The following is a 17,259-nucleotide window of genomic DNA, read 5'->3' on the forward strand; positions in this document are numbered from 1 at the left end:
TATTTATTCTAACATAGGTGGTACCCCTCTGATGACGTTTAGTGTTTTCTTTATTCATTCAACTTATTCATCTGCATTGTTGTTTGTTTTTTACACATTTTTTAAGGAAAAAGAAAAAGAAAATGAAATCACATGAGAGCTTTGGGTAAATTGTGGAGAATATCAAAGGAACTTTCTGGATAGATAAATAAATAAATAAATACAATGTTACATCATCAGGTTATCAGTTTGGAGTGATGGTGCACGTGCACTCGTTTAAAGCTTTGTGTCTTTGTGTGTCTGCTTTTGTCTCTTGTGTGTTTGCTCCCTGTTCGCAGTGAGTGCGGCCGGTGGGAGGGGGTGATGCTCCTGCTCCTGTCACACATGCTGTACAGCAACAATAATATTTGGAGAGTTACAAGTGGCTGCGGTCTGCAGCACAAACCAAGACGCATGACCAATGAGCTCTCTCTTGCGCACATACCAAGATCTCACTTGAAAGTGATCGTCGGTGTGTATGCTCGACTTTAAAGCTCAGCAGCCCAGAGAAGTTGGTGGCCAGAGTGGAAAAGGTGCAAGATGGGAATGAAGCTGGTGGGCAGTGCGGGTGCTTAGTTTTCCGAGGACGCACAAGCGGCGCTTCGTGCCATTGCGCACAACTTCTTGGGCTGAACAGCTGAATTACTGAGTGGACTTTTCAGAGCCGGAGCAGAGATGGCGATACTCATTAGTTCTTTGATTATCTTTACCAAATTCATGCTTTATTCCAAACTGACATACTGCATGGAGGTAGACTTCTGCATACCTGTTCGCGTGGATCATCAAAAGCATGAAAAGCATGTGCACCGGCGTGCGGAGCACATGAATGAAAGACTGATTGTTTTTAGACTAAGTGCATTCAAACAGGAATTTTACCTCCACCTCACGCCGGATTCTAGTTTCCTCGCACCGGGCAGCTTGCCGCCTGAGAGCGGCTCCTCAGCATCCAACGGCTCCGCCACCGCTGACCTCAGGGAATGCTTCTACTCCGGGGATGTCAACGCGGATCCGGACTCCTTCGCTGCGCTCAGCCTGTGTAAAGGTCTCCACGGAGGCTTCTCCTTCAATGGCATGGAGTATTTTATCAGCCAAAGCAGGACAGAAGACGCAGCAGCCGCGTCTGGATACATTCAGTCTTTCGACAGGACGCATGTTATCCGCCGCCGGGGACGCGCTGCGCACTCTGGCGGCAACTCCACCAGCAGGTGTGGAGTCACACCTGACACCAACTTCAACATTTCCCTGGAGAAATACAAGCACATGGGCGAGCTGGAGATTGATGGCTTAACTGAAACTGTGTTGAAGACCTTGGGGAGGTCCAAGAGGTTTGCCTCCATCCCCAGATTTGTGGAGGTGCTGGTGGTAGCAGATGAATCTATGGCTAAATTTCACGGGGATGACCTGAAGCATTACCTCCTGACCCTCATGTCAGTAGCAGCCAGGCTTTACAAGCACCCCAGCATTCTCAACTCAATAAACGTAGTGGTGGTGGGCTTCACGGTGATAAATGAAGCTGACAAGGGGCCGAAGGTTTCCAGTAATGCAGCCCTGACTCTGCGCAACTTCTGCTCCTGGCAGAAGAAGTTGAATAAACACAATGACAAGCACCCAGAGTACTGGGACACTGCCGTCCTGTTCACCAAACAGGTAAGCAGGAGAGGAGTGAGCTGCATCAAGTTCAGGTACAATGCATCACATTGGCTGCACAAACAATAAAATAGAAAACGTTGCACTCATACTTGTGCATGAGTAGATCCTGCGACAATGGGCCCCTGGCCTTGAGCACAGACATGTAAAAGCCCCCTGTCCCTTCTTCATATCAGAAAGACAACCAGACAGAAAGACTTCTCTTTCAGTAAAACTTTGCAGTGAAACAGAAATCTCAGAATCTCAGTGATACACACTCTTGTCATCACTTTACAGTCTCTTTGTTTTTGTTCCAATCTCTCCAGATGTACTCATTATGTGTCTCTTTGTTGATACGTTGCATCTTTGGGTTTGTTTTGTGTGCCTTCGTAATCATCTGAAATATTAGCCGTCACTCCACACAGAGGCCTGTGCCCTGTGTGCTCACTCAGTAATCCTGTGTGAACATGTGTGTTGGTCCGGCCTGTCAACTGCACACTTCTGCAAGTCTCCTTCATTTAGTCCAGTGAGTCACTGGAAAAGAGCCTCTGAGCCAGTTGTTTCCATGAAAGACCTCACCTCCGTCTGCCTCTGCAGAATAAGAACTGGGTCACTATCTGCCAATAGGGCACCTTCATAACAATCAGAATACTTTAATAGAATCCGATCAGAATCCAGATTCCTTCTTCATTCATTCAAACTGATGACTATAAGTTGGCAATATCTGAAGCATTCAGCCTGATCACAGCTGTCAGATAATCCCATGTGGCCACCAGAGCTGTGACCACGAACTAGTGAATCCTTCTCCACAGTCACTAACTTCTCTGTCTCTCCCTCTCTGATGTCTGCTCGTTGGTGCTGGTCTGCTTTCCATTAGGTCCTGTTTGGCTCAGGCTGGTCCATTTGATACACGGCCTGTCTCCTTTACTGCATAGCAACATACAAAAACACTTCAAGATCAAAACAAGTGAAGAATGAATGTGAAGAATCACCCCAGTGCTGGGAAAGATCCCTTATTTACACTGAGGGCCATCATATGTCAGAAGGTCCAGGTCCGGTGTTGCTGTCCTTGTAGGGCACAATAAGTGCAGCTGCTCAGGAGGGAAAAAGCTTGTAATAGGTTACGGAGAGCAAGTGGTGTGGTGTGCACATGGCTGGCAGAGGGTGCTTCTGGCATTGCTGTAAGCCAGGGTTAACAAGTTCATCATCTACTGTGTGTTCATATTTACTTTGAACACTACAAAAGCACAGGGAAGTCATGTTGATTAAATATATTATCGTAAGTCCTGACCAGAAATATTGAAACAGAGACGAAACACATTTTCGACAGATGACACCTCTCCTGTCAGCCCTGAGACAGAACAAAGCAACCATCTTCCTGCTGAGTCAGCCATTTCCATTAATAATGAATAGCTCCTGAGGGAGATGCTAATACCAGCATGCTAACATGCTCAAAATGACATATTAACATGCGGTGCTGATGTTAAGCAGGTATGATGTTCACCATGTTTTTATCTTATATTAGCATGTTAGCATGCTAACATATGCTAATTAGCAAAAAACACAAACTACAGTTGAGGCTGATGGTGGTGCTAGACTTAAATTACGGTATCACCACAGGACTCAAGTCATTGTGACTTGGACTCAAGTTGATTCCAGTCACTTAGGACTTGAAACAACCTGTGATTTGACCCAACTTACCCGAGAAAAAGACTTGGGACTTGCTTTAGACTTGAGTCACATGTCTGATTTATCCTGAAGGGAACACCAGTGTCTGCACTAAATTTCATGGCAGTCCAACCAACAGATGTCAAGACATTTCCTCATTCCTTTACCTCATGGTGGCACTAGAGGAAGGGTCAGGGGAGTGGAGCGTTCAACAGTGACAACTCTATATGTGAATTTTGTTTATTTGTTTATTTCGGGCATGTCAGTTAGATCAATCATCATCACACATCATCTTAGTTTAAATCATACAATACACATGGCCGAAAGGGAAAGCGGGAGAAGCAAAAGCTTATCTAGTCCCGCCCCCGTTACCCACAGAATACATTATTTTCATCATACTATTTTTCTTATGACATTTTGACATAACATGTTTCAGCAGCAGGTAGCAATCAGAGCTGCGGTCTAGCTCTATACAGTCAAACAGACTACGTGTGTGTCTGCATATTGTCACCTAACTGGAACCAGTGTTTCCCATGGTAAGAGGACGACAATCCTCTTTTTTAGACCGATCGGTACGGCATTTCATTCATTCGTGATGATCTAGGTTAGCAACTTCATAGAGTGAAAACACTATTCTTTATTGAAAGAGCCGCCGGTGCGTCAGTTTGTTGATAACACTGGTTCTGACAAGCACCAGGAGTATCACCCATAATCGTCTCCCCAGTAACCTCAACAGGAAACTTGTGGATATGGATTTTGTTAAACGTCGGTTGAGTGAATTAATGGGAAATTCAGTGATTTGGGTTTATACTCTCCTGCTAGCATGATTGAAAAGATAGTCCTACGGTCATGACACAAAACTGACAAAGATGTTTATTTGAGGGAAATGTGGTTTTCTGATTCTGCCAGTCAACCCCACAGAGAGATGAAGAGATAGCTAGTTAGTGGTAAACATGTCAAGACTGTCTTGGTTTTACTTTACCCTGGGCTGTGCGCCACAGGTGGGACTCATCTAGTCCTCCTGAACTCTCTTCTTACATCTTTAACTAAACACCATGAGGAAATCTGTGGTGGCCTATCTCCCCTGACCCTCTGCGTCAGTATGTTTTAAGAACAGAGCAGCAATAAGCAAACCATAGTCCCATGTGCTTTGTATTAGTGCTCTTCACGGTCTGATCATTCTGTAGCTCGCGGCACAGCCACACAAAACATGTTTGGAACATGGCCTGAGTCCTATCAGATTTTTCAAGCTTCCCATGAGAATAAAGAGAAAGACTTCACAGTTAACACTTGTGTCTCTGTGTCACAGGATCTCTGCGGGGCTACAACCTGTGATACACTGGGGATGGCTGACGTTGGGACCATGTGCGACCCGAAGAGGAGCTGCTCTGTCATCGAAGATGATGGCCTGCCCTCGGCTTTCACAACTGCCCACGAACTTGGTGAGAAAGTTGGCCCGTTATTTGTAAAATTGTGAGGAACATGTTCATCAGCAGGGTCTGAACACTTACATTATGTATTGCAGATTTACGTTAATGCACATTTGGCCTCGGAGTGAGATGTGCTCAGGGCAAGAGCTGCATATAACCTGAGCTTAAAATGTCAAAGGAATGCTGCAGGAAGCTTTGACAGATGTATACACGCATAATCAGGGTGGAAGCTGGCCTGGCCGCAGGGCTTTGCAACTTTCCTGATGATCTATATGGCTGTGGTTTTCAGTCGTGGTCCCAGAGCACTGCTGGGGTTCAGTCCTACCAGCTATTTCAGTACATTCACCTGATGTTCTGTTTGCAAATCAGCCCCTCATTAGATGGGCTCAATCAAAACCAGCTGCTCTCTGCGTAGAGAGAGATCCATGTTCAACATCACAGCTGCACAACACTGGCAGCTGCAAATGGAGAGTGAGAGATAACAAGTTGAAAAATCAGAAGTTCAGTTGAATTTTATCTCATGATAACATTATACTACAGTCCAGCTAGTCTGTGATGCAAGCTAGCAGTTTACAGCTGTTTGAGTCTTTGTGCTAAGCTAATTTTACCAAAGCTAACAAGCATAATTTGCAAAACTATCTTTCACAAAAAAACAAATCTCCTTAATGCAGCCTTAAATGACCTGTTTTGATCTATGGAAGGTGAAAATGGAAAAGGATCTGGAATTGAGAACTGCTAATCCTTCGTTGAGAGGCATTACACAGCATATATTGCAGTTTAACACACTCTTAAATCTCTCTAGTTAATAAGGCTAATCCTCTCAACAACACAAGTGACAGTTTTTTTCTCACATTTGCAATAATCAGGGGTTGAGAGGGCTTTAAACTAAGCAAGAGTCATGCCTGAGACCAGATGCACAACAAACTCCTGAGAGAGAGGCGTCGGTTTACACTGTGCTCACATATGTGAAGTAATTAAGTCTCATGATTTAATGTGCTGAAACACAGTCTATGTTTTTTTTTCTATTGGAAAGTACCACATGTTCATATTTGGGGAATGAAATGATTTCCATGGGAAATAAATTCCCCTGTTGGCCGGTGAAGAACCAGGACATGTGCCACGCTGAATATTCCCATGCATAACTGCATTCCTGTCTGCTATGACATCATGTTCAAATCAGTCCAAGTTGAGTTCTCTTTGCCTTATACATACATGTGCTGGTGTCTGGTAAAAAGTTTCCCTTTGTGCTAGTATTCCCCTATTTGACCGTCATCACCACAGAAACTTTGCTGTATTACTTACTGCTTATCGTGCTTTAAATCGTGGGACACTGACAACAGAATAACTTGACTCTAACAAATACGTGACCTTCTGCCTCTCTTCCCACCCTCCATCCCTCAGGCCACGTCTTCAACATGCCCCACGACAATGTGAAAGCATGTGAGGAGGTATTTGGGAAGCTAAAGGACAACCACATGATGTCTCCCACACTGATTCAGATCGACAGGAGCAGGCCCTGGTCCGTGTGCAGCGCGGCCATCATTACTGAGTTCCTGGACAGAGGTCACGGTTAGTAAACACTTCCTGTCTGTGTCTCTGGACTCACAAATTCTGTCCAGGCTTCAAGCCCTCAGCTGGTTCAAATCTAATTGGACCCACAAGAAACAGACCAGGGCTCTATTTGGTCATGGTTAAATTTGTCATTTCAATTTCAGCTTCAGCTTGGAAGTCATAAAACATTCACACATGCCATATATTATAGTATTATTATAATACAAGGTTTTGGTTTAATGTATGGTTTATCCTGGTGGATGTAAGCCCAAAGAAAAAAAACACATTAGATGAAATAGACATTTTAAATGTTATTATTATATAATTATTGAGTGTCTTTTTCCACAATAATCCTTACAAATTGGGGTCATGGAATAAAAAAGCCATTTAGTGTTAATATCTTAAGTCAGCGCATTTCACTAGAAATAAAACAGCGCAAGTCAACGGCAGGAGGATAAAACCTTCTACCAGCAAAATATCAACATGACTGACATCATGTCTAAGCTGATCAATCAACAAGAAAGGAGGACTTAAAGCTGCACAGTAGGTCAAGTCCCCGTGCGTAATGTGAAATGGATCACTAGTAGTAATGAAAAGACCTGACTGTTTCCCTCAGCTCTACAGCTCTGATAAACCCACTGTACACGACCGGTTCAGCACCAGACAGACAGTCATGACCACCTCCTGAACATGTTGGAGCATTCAGCAGCTAAAGAAAAAAGCTTTTCCCCTTGAAAGTTGATGATGATGAAAACAGACAGTGAATGAGACTTATATTTTACAGGTGGTCAAAAACATCATTTCAGATTAATGCTAATGTTGCTGTGTGTCTGCTGGATGTGTAAACAGACAACAATTAGCTAACATGTTAGCAACATCAAGGCCACAATATGTCAACCATGTGACTGACACATGTGCAGCAGTTGCCTTGACCCCTTGACCCATATTTTCGTTCAGAAAAGTTCATGGTAAAATGTTGAAATGATGAAATAATTCTAAAGCATTTAAACTTCTGCTAAATGACCATAATCTGTCGCGATGCCAGACGGTTTGTCACACAGAACTCGAAGCTGCACTAGAAACTTTCATAGAATACTCGGCAGCTGATTGGAAGAAGTCATCACAGGCTAACGTCAGCCAGGTGGTAAATCAAACTTTTACCAGTCGAGAAGAGCGAAAACATCTTCTCCATGAAGAAAAGTCTTCAGTGTCGTTCTTTGCTGCCCTCTAATAAAATACACTCTCCAGTTCTGATGTAATGATGCTATAGCAGCTACGCTAACCTCTGGAGGAGCCGCCATTTTTGTTATTAAACAGACGGTGGCTTCTCTCGCAGGTGGTCTCATCTAAACCACGGCCGTAGCTGCCAGTAGTTCCTCAAAGGACGCTGACTGGTTGAACCTCTGTGATTTGGCCACAAGAACAGAGCGTGAAGCCTGGCAAGATGGATTTGTTAGATCACACGATCAGGTGATCTCATGAATCCAGCTGCCACGCAAGGTAAAAATGAACTTTCATGTGATCAGAATCCAATCAGAGTGCAACAACCAGTGACCAGAGTGCAACAATAATTAAACCTGGAAAAATCTGTGGACCTATTATTTCCTACATGTGATTCATGTATGCTGCTGATATACACTATCCACTTCTACATTCAATGTAACATTCATAAGTGTATTAATATATCATGCAGCTTTTTCTCCTCAGACGCTCATTTATGCCAAGTCTTTTTCTGTCTCTGTGTAAACTCCAGTAAGTGACTGTAAGTGGATTCTGTGTAATAGACAGAATTAAACACACCAGTTTATTACCTCCCCCCGACCAGTCCACTTACTGCAACAAGCAAATGAGTGTTGACTAAGTTTAACGCTCCGAGGCTATCACGACCGTCTTTTCTGCATGAGTCATTTGCTGAATCTAAACATGATCCGGTGTCTGCACTGTCTCACAGAGCTGCTGTTGTCCAGACTGAAGCCAGAGGGACTGAACAAACAGTACCAGCAGTTTTAAGATCATGCATTATTTAATGTCCAAATATTATCTGTCTGTGATCATACTGTGCGAACATGTTCTGCAAGAACGACATTTTTCTGTGTTTTCTGAACATTTCATTATTGCTATAATAATATAAAGGTTACAGGGTGGTACAACCTTCAGTCATGATGTTACATGAACTCACCTGAGCACCCTTTGCTATGCATAAAAGTTTTAACACTTGTGTTTTGTGTTGTGCATTTTGCATCATATCTCCTGAAGCCAACATGATAACATAGAGATGGTGATGTCTACCCTGATGTTTGTCATAGCCGTATTGATTGTTTTTTTGGCCACTTGTGCAAAGTAACAAGTTGCATACAAAACACTGACATATTACAAACCTTATTATGTTGAGTGGGTGTTACATGTGTTAGCTGTTACACATCCAGCAGACATACAACAACAGTTGTTGTTCATTTAGAGTTGTGTTCAGTCCCCCTTATACAGATGAGTTCAACTTTCGGCTTTCAGCAACAAACAAGATCTGAACAAACAAGCTGTTCTCAGAGGAAAATAAGGTAGAAAAGTGTACTAAAGCCAATGTATGATTTGTTCTCCAGCAAGTCCTGAGGGAAGTATTTTGCTCTTTAGCTGCTACATGTTCACCAGGTAGTTACCAATGATATCCGTCTGCTGTTTGGTGCTGGACAGGTAGCATAAAGGTACCAAAACGCTCCTGTTTGGGCTGGTGGGTTTGTCAAGCACCTTCCATTTTAAATTGAAAATACAAAAATAAAAATATAAACTAGTGCAGCTTCATGTTTTCAGTGTTTAAAAGGCTGATCAGCAGCAGCCAAGGACGACAGAAAACTACACTCAAATGAAAGAATATCTGAACACTTGCACATATCTAGTCATATAGTCACCTTGATTATAATATCCATATTAGTCAATGCAGCATCAGTCTGATTGTCTGCAGTGGTGTTGGTTTATTTCTGTAGGAGACTGTCTGCTGGACCAGCCTCAAAGGCAGCTGTCTCTCTCAGACAACCTACCTGGTTCAAGCTACAGTCTGCATCGCCAGTGTGAGCTCGCCTTCGGCCCCGGCTCCAAGCCCTGCCCATACATGCAGCCCTGCTCCAAGCTGTGGTGCACCGGGAAGGCCCGCGGCCAGCTGGTCTGCCAAACCCGACACTTCCCTTGGGCGGACGGTACCAGCTGCAGCAATGGCAAGGTTTGCTACCGAGGAGCCTGCACTGAAAAGAACAGCACCATAGACATCAAGGTGAGAGACAGAAAACGCTGTCCTGTCCTGCCTGGTCATTCTTTCTATTACAGATTGATATACCATTGTGCCTGTTTTTCTTTTGTCCCAGGTGGATGGGCGGTGGGGGAAGTGGGGTGCTTTTGGAGACTGTTCCAGAAGTTGTGGTGGAGGAGTTCAGCTGGCCAAGAGAGCGTGTGACAACCCTGTCCCTGAGAATGGAGGCAAATTCTGCTACGGCCTTCGCATCAAATATCGCTCCTGTAACCTCAACCCTTGTCCTGAAACAGGTACACACATCTGATTGAGAACGTTCACCCAGGTCGACACGTGTTAAGAGCTGTCATTGACCATTCCCTGAACCTTTCCCTCAACAGCAATTGTCCAACAATACTTTAGCACCCACAGTAGCATAGCAAACACAGCCTTTAAGCTCTGGCTGCATCAGCACATTGAAGCAGTGCACGTGGAGTTGTAGTAAGAGCAATATTTGATATATGTATAGGTTTTGAGTATAGAGGGTAGTTTCTTTTTTTTAAGCCGATTAAAACACAGTGACAAGTGACCAACAATGTAAGCAATGGATTTAAGTGTTCATCCGCCTTCGTGTGTAAGCCGAATTGTTAGCGGGTCCGGTTGACACATCGCTTATGCTGTAAGCCTTTTCTCTTGTCATGTAAAAGTAAAACATACACAGCACATAGGCTAAACTAAGGAGCCAGCAAGTTTACAATGAAGATTCCCTTCAAGGGTTCCTATTTTAGTATTAGTCAGCTGAAGAAAGTCACTAGCCATTGAATAAGATCTGTCAGCAATAGTTGTCATTTGGCCAGATATGAGGAGCTTCTATTTCATCCATCCATTGTTCAGTCTATCCAGGGCTGGGTGGCACTGGCAACAGACTAAGCAGGGTTTTCCAGATGTCCCTCTCCGAGCAGTGTTTTCCAGCTCCTCTTGGGGGATCCTGAAGAGTTCCCAAGCCATATGAGTGTATTCTGGGTCTACTCAGGAGGCATCCTAATCAGATGCCCAAAATACCTCAGCTGGCTCCTTTGATGCAAAGGACAGGGCCACTACTCAGAGCTCTCTCCAGATGTCCGTGCTCCTCACCCTGTCTCTAAGGCTGAGCCCAGCCACCCATTACTCAATTTTGGCCACTATTTGGCTAATATTCTTTTGGTCTACCTGAAATTGATGACCCTTTATTTTTAAAATACTATTATCATCATAAACGCATATGTGCCATCCAAGAACAGAAAGCCGATGGGTTAGGAGTGCTGAGGCTTAGTGAGCGGTCAATTACGAGCTCGACAGTGTCAGAGTACAGTAGTTGTCAATCTATTCTAAGGGCTGCTTTTCCATCTCCAGGTAAGAGTTTCCGTGAGGAGCAGTGTGAGGCATTCAATGGCTTAAACCTGAACACCAACAGACTGGGTTCGTCTGTGGTTTGGGTTCCCAAGTACTCTGGCATCTCTCCCAAAGACAAATGCAAGCTCATCTGCCGCGCCAACGGGACTGGATACTTCTATGTCCTCGCTCCAAAGGTATGTAACCGATTTGCTGTGTGCACTCAACCATTCCTCATTGCAAACCTACCATCTGATTGTATCTGTTTCATCAACTGCTCACTTTTTCTAATAACTGAAAAAAATCATTAGTTAGACACCACAAATTGTATTTATGAGACAGCCCTGTGGGTACGCTGTGTTAGTAAAGTAGAGAAACTCCAATGAGCTCTGAAAAGTTTGGGCCAAATGACATATTGACTGCATTCACATTACCAGCAAATGATAATTACCCAACCATCTGGAGGCTGATGTGAGCCTGATAATTGCTAGATGTGGTGCAGCCTGTTGATGGTGCATAGAGCAATGCTGTCAGCTTTTATTATGCCGCTTGAATAAAAACCAGCCACACTAAGATCTGTCTGAAAAGATAAGACATGACATTTAGAATTCTGTTAATCTTCTGAGCTAAATGGTTATCAACTATTGTACTTGCTAATGCAGTCTGAATGTCTTGACATTGAACACCTTATCATGAGTCAAAACCTCATGGGAGGTGTAGTGAAAAACATTTAGGTAGAAATATTGAGCAGCTCTGTTCACAATGGTTGGGAACTCATCCACAGTGCAAGAAGTAACAGCCATTTCCATCAACAGCAGAGCAGTGAGAGTGGATGTGTTAGTGGCACTGATGAGAGCGGCTGCAGATAGATGGAGTGGTGAGGAAGTTAAACATGCAGGGAAAGTATCACCTCACAGCTGTGGCTTGTCAGCAACTATTTATGCAACCACCAAGGAAATAAGTGTGTAGCTGCAATCCAAGCCAATATCTCGTTTACACTAAAGGACACTGCTGCTACTTTTGACTTTCTATTTATGTATCTCTTTGGTTCATGTTCGTTAAGTCAGAAGAATGAAGCATGCAAAGGTGATAGACCATTTATGTGGCAAACATTTCTGTCCAGCTCTTTCATTCTCTCCTTTGTTCTGGCTGACATATGATCCATCTAAAGATCGCATGATGTGATGTCTCAAACCCTGCAGGTTGTGGATGGGACGCCCTGCTCTCCTGACACCTCAGCTGTATGTGTTCAAGGAAAATGCATTAAGGCAGGCTGCGATGGCAAGCTGGACTCCAACAGGAAGTTTGACAAGTGTGGTGTGTGTGGTGGGGACAACCAGGGCTGCAAGAAGGTCTCAGGAATGTTCACCAAACCTATGTAAGTAGCACAAAATGTACTGCGCTATAGTGTTACATCCAAAAGCCAACTTGAGTTGACAAAGTTCCCAAAGTAGTGTCTCTGGAGCCATCGCCTACACACAAAACCAATGGAGAAGGAGCGTAGCCCTTTAACATGGAACTGTAAAGGGTTAAGAGGGTGTTTAAAATCTCCCCCAAATGTAACAACCCTTCATCAGTTGTCCTCGATGGTGTTTATGTACCAGACATTACATCCTGGTGTTACCACAATGCCATTTGACTTTTATCTGATGGAAGTAGAAAAGCATGGACGCTCGCAGTTCATTCACTAATTCACACCATCAATCAAGTCAACAAATAACAAAGCACACTGCTTCATTACCTGGACTCTAGTAGTGCTTTATAGGCCATTATCATACAGGCCAGCATTCCGCACTCCTACCTTGCCAGTATAACTTAAATTTTGGGCTAGAGACATCAGCAAACTATTGGAAACTCTTCTATTGTATGATAAAGAAAAATGATCAAAATACATTGAAATGACACTTTGTCCTACCCCTCTATCACAACAAGAATCAGGACACCCCGCGGTGTAAACGCACAGAACGGAGAGGTTTGGCTCAGTGGTAGGGACATGGGTACTATTGGGATTGGGCCCTTAGCCTAGCTTAGCTCAAAAACTGGAAGGAGAAAGAAATAGCTAGCCTAGCTAAGTTAAAACTAGAAAAAGAAAAAAATAGAAAAGACCAATTTAGAGTTATTGGACTATGTATTTTCTCTCTCTACAACAAACAAATATATGAAATTTATATTAATATTTGATTTTCTATGTAAGAACAAGTAAACGAGGATTGTCACTGTGATCCATTATCATGTAGAATTTCTTTTAGTCTCACTTCTTTTCTTTCTCACCAACAGCTACTCAGCACTGTTAATGTTATTCATCTCCACACTTCCTTTTCAGTCATGGCTACAACTTTGTGGTGACGCTGCCTGTTGGAGCTTCCAATATTGACGTCCGTCAGCGTGGCTATCGAGGAATGGTCAGTGATGAAAACTACTTAGCGGTAAAGAATCGCCACGGCAAGTACCTGCTGAACGGCAACTATGTGGTATCAGCTGTGGAGCGCGACCTGCTGGTGAAGGGCAGCTTACTGAGATATAGTGGCACCTCCACATCAGTGGAGATCCTTCAAGCCACCAGACCCCTGCAGGAGCCTCTGACTGTGGAGGTGCTCTCTGTGGGAAAGATGACCCCTCCCAGGGTGCGATACTCCTTCTACATCACCAAGGAGACCAAGGAAGAGAAGACACTGCGGAAAGAGGAGAGAAGTCACACAGCGCAGAACAGCGTCTTGGCCGACAGTAATAGGGTCGAAGCTAAGAAGCAGATGATGGGTAAGAGGCCAGTCAGTCACTGGGTGACAGTAAGCTGGGATTCGTGCACAGTGACTTGTGGGAGTGGACTGCAGAAGAGGCTGGTGCAGTGCCAGAGCATGGAGGGGCGTCCTGCGGTGGACTGTGACAGCGCTGACAGGCCTGTAGCAGTGAGAGCATGTGGGGATCCATGTCCCATGTGGGATGTAGGGACTTGGTCTCACTGCTCCAAGTCCTGTGGAAGGGGCTTTAAAAGGCGGCCAGTGCGCTGCATGGCCGAGAATGGTCTGAACCTACCCAGAGACCACTGCTCTGGAAGAAGGAAGCCTCAGGAACTGGACCTCTGCAACCTGAAGCCATGTTAGAGCAGAACAGACACAGACCAAGGACTCATTTTTGTCAGTCAAAGTGACAATTTGACATCAAACCCAAATCAGCATGACAATTCCATGACTGTGTTGGGTGGAAAGATTTTCAAATGCAGCCTGGCTGTGTCTGAAGGACATCTGCTGCTCCGAAGGAAGTCAACGGAGACGGAGAACGACTCCCTCCATTATTTGAAAAGAGAGACATCTATTTAGAGAGAAAAGAAGGAGAGCTGTAAACTGTCAAACCATCTGACTCGTGGTTAGTCTACCTCTACTATGAAAGATGACACAATGCCAGAGTGACAGAGGAGAAAAGATGCAGAGACAGTGATCACACACGTCTGCACACAAACATAGTTTGTCGGTATCGTTACATGTAAAGGGTGAGTCCACGAAGCATTGTGAGGTAAAACCTCAACACTCACACTGTGCAGTTGTCAACAGCAGATATCTCATCTGTGAATTGACATTTTTCTCCTTTTACTGAAGAATTTATCAAAATGTGAAACACAGTACTGTATCATTCATGCAGGTCCACACAGTTTCAACAGATTTTGTGTTGTCATTTTTCTTGATTCAGTGTCATTGGCTGTTGTGTGATGGCAATTACACTTCCATTCAGTCAGATCATCTTGACTAATATCTTAACAAGCTTTATAACCTTTCCAAAATGAAAACCAGTCAACAATATATCCTTCGCACTTGATACAATCTTTACGATTTTGATTAATATCAAAGGGTTCCTCAATTTAACTTGTGACCAAAAATCTGAATATATTTTATTTTGCAAACGAAATTCAGATAGAGCTACAATGTTAGCACATTCTATGTAGTGGATCTGTGTCCGTTCTGTGTAAACCAAACTGACCGATGCTCAGCTATTTGTTCAATGTTGCCAAAGAGTTACAAAGAGCCTTAGAACTGTGAGACGCACCTCTCTGCTAGAGACTCTATAGAAGCATGGCTTGCTCAAAGTAGTCTCGCTTTATATTTCTGTCATTCCTTCAGAGTTCATCTGACATTGTATCGTATTGTTTTGGCTGCAGCATACATATCTGCTCTGAAAATCACTTGCCTTGTGTTCTCCTTTGAGAACAAATCAGAAACCAAAAGGGAGAAATTTATATTTGACAGTTTTCAGTTTCATGGTGGTGCCCTCAAGGTTTCTTTAAAAGTAATACTGCCAAGTATTGATCTACATAGACAGAGAAGGCTGAGATGAAAAATAACAATTAATAGAGACCTTTTTTCTTCATTATAATAATAAAAACAACACACTGACATTATTTTACCACAAAAAGGGATGCCTAAATGTGATTTCAGTTGGACTTTAAAGAAACATTTTGTAGAAATTTGTATTATGTGTGATTTGGTGAGTATATCTTCACTAATCAGAATAAGTGTAATAATAGTCTAATGTCTATTCACAGAGTACTTTTCTAGTTTAAAAAAGACAATGACAGGACATGAGCAGCATTAAGAAAAAGGTGCATGAGGTGAAAATCAGCAAACATACATAGTAGTAGTAGAAAATATAAAAAGGGGTGAACTCATAATGAAAGAACTAAAACATACCCATATATGGAAATTAGCTATGTAAAAATGCCATCCCACAATAAAAGACAGAAAATGAAGTAGCTGTGAAGAAAAGGTACACAGGACTGTTAAACATGGCCTTTCAAAGCAAAAACAATTTATCTGATGGGATTATCAGTGGGAGGTTGACGAGGAACCAGCACAGCAAGAGTTTTCAACTGGTTTATACTGTATCCTCCCAGTCCCGGCTTCATGTGTCCATCAAAATGAGTCCTGAAAGATATTTACAGTGTATGTAGTAATTGGACCATAGGTCAACTGTCAGGACAAATAAACAAATACACTAGTTATATGATATTACAGGCCGAGCTGTCACCCCCAAGTTCATGTTTGCTGTGTTGCTCTGTGTCAAATGCTTGTTGGCATCTGTCCTTCTGCTGCATGGCTGCTTCATCACCTCCAGACCTTAATGACAAGACATAATGTATATGTTGTGTATTTTTTTACATTTTACTGTCCCAGACATCAAAATGTACATGGATTGATTATTTCTCTCTGGTATTACTTACTTACTTGGCCTGCCATATACACAAACAGACAAATGCTTGTCATCTCCATCATCCTTTGTGACATTAAAGAGAAAATCCACCCTAAAACAAAATCCTTCACCACACACACACACATATTGGTCTACTTTCTATTCAATTTTCGTTGTTTTGAAGGGAATATTATTTTGCTGTTGCATTTTGAAATATGTGTAGCAATGTAAAAAATGGATTAGCAGTCTGAAAAATATTTGGTAAAAGTCCAGTTTTGGTGACACACCCACGATTTGCAGTTCGAGGGTGTCTCTCTGGACCGTTCTACATGTTTTACAAGGTTCAACAATGGCAGAAATCTTCTGAGACTAAAACTTTTACTGCTTCCAATTTCAACATTCATCATAAAACAACAACAACAGACAATTATCACACAATAATAGATAATTGTGTGTATTTAAAGGTGGAATTGTCCTTTAAACAGAAGGTTCATGTCACTCTTCATCTTCAGTCTGTTGTGGTTCAGAGGCCCAATTATACCATCTAAAAGATGGTATTGTATTGTATAGTGTAGTTTTTTCTTTCTTTGACATCATGTACAGATAATGTTATTTTTTACTGTTGTCTTTTGTATTGTATACTATGTATACATCCATCTAACTGTATAAAATAAAGTATATATATAAGAATATAACCATATGCTGAATCCTGATTGATTATCCGTCTGAAACTTTGGGTTTTCAGGTATTAACCAGATATTTTACATTAAGACATTAAGGAAATATTACTGTAAGTCTATCCCACATCATCTGATGACAGACTGGATATCAATAGAGACATCTATTGACTCTTGAACATCTCTCTTTGCTCCAGTAGTATCTGTTACAGCACATTTCTGCTGTGCCATGCAGTCTTCTAACACATGAGACGAGACAGTCTTGATACCTCAGCTCTTCTCCAACTGAAGCATGGCCGCAGATGAAAACACATTCATTCATCCACTTTGGTATTCTGCTGATTTAAGCTCCGTTGTCCCGGCTGTACTGTAATAACACACCCAGTTTGTCCAGCGCCTGCCCAGTAAGCCTGATCTATTGTTGGACAGACGTCTCTCAGACTTGGACACCCTCACCCCAAGTATTTTGACCTATATAATATTTTAAAGGGCCATACTACATGATATCAATATTTTTGGATGG

At 42.8% G+C, this 17,259-nt stretch overlaps 1 protein-coding gene across 1 annotated transcript; it reads left to right on the plus strand.

Annotated features, from left to right (window-relative positions):
- The first annotated feature begins 496 nt into the window (after positions 1-496).
- Positions 497-16,672, plus strand: adamts15b (ADAM metallopeptidase with thrombospondin type 1 motif, 15b). The gene is made up of 8 exons (XM_084350616.1): positions 497-1,665; positions 4,622-4,754; positions 6,144-6,311; positions 9,272-9,555; positions 9,647-9,824; positions 10,903-11,078; positions 12,084-12,259; positions 13,205-16,672. The coding sequence occupies exons 1-8, from the start codon at positions 694-696 to the stop codon at positions 13,980-13,982; spliced, it is 2,865 nt and encodes a 954-aa protein (XP_084206742.1). The 5' UTR covers positions 497-693; the 3' UTR covers positions 13,983-16,672.
- Positions 16,673-17,259: the final 587 nt, after the last annotated feature.

The sequence above is a fragment of the Pagrus pagrus genome (assembly GCF_965226575.1).
Source record: "Pagrus pagrus genome assembly, chromosome: 4".
NCBI classification, from domain to species: domain Eukaryota; kingdom Metazoa; phylum Chordata; class Actinopteri; order Spariformes; family Sparidae; genus Pagrus; species Pagrus pagrus.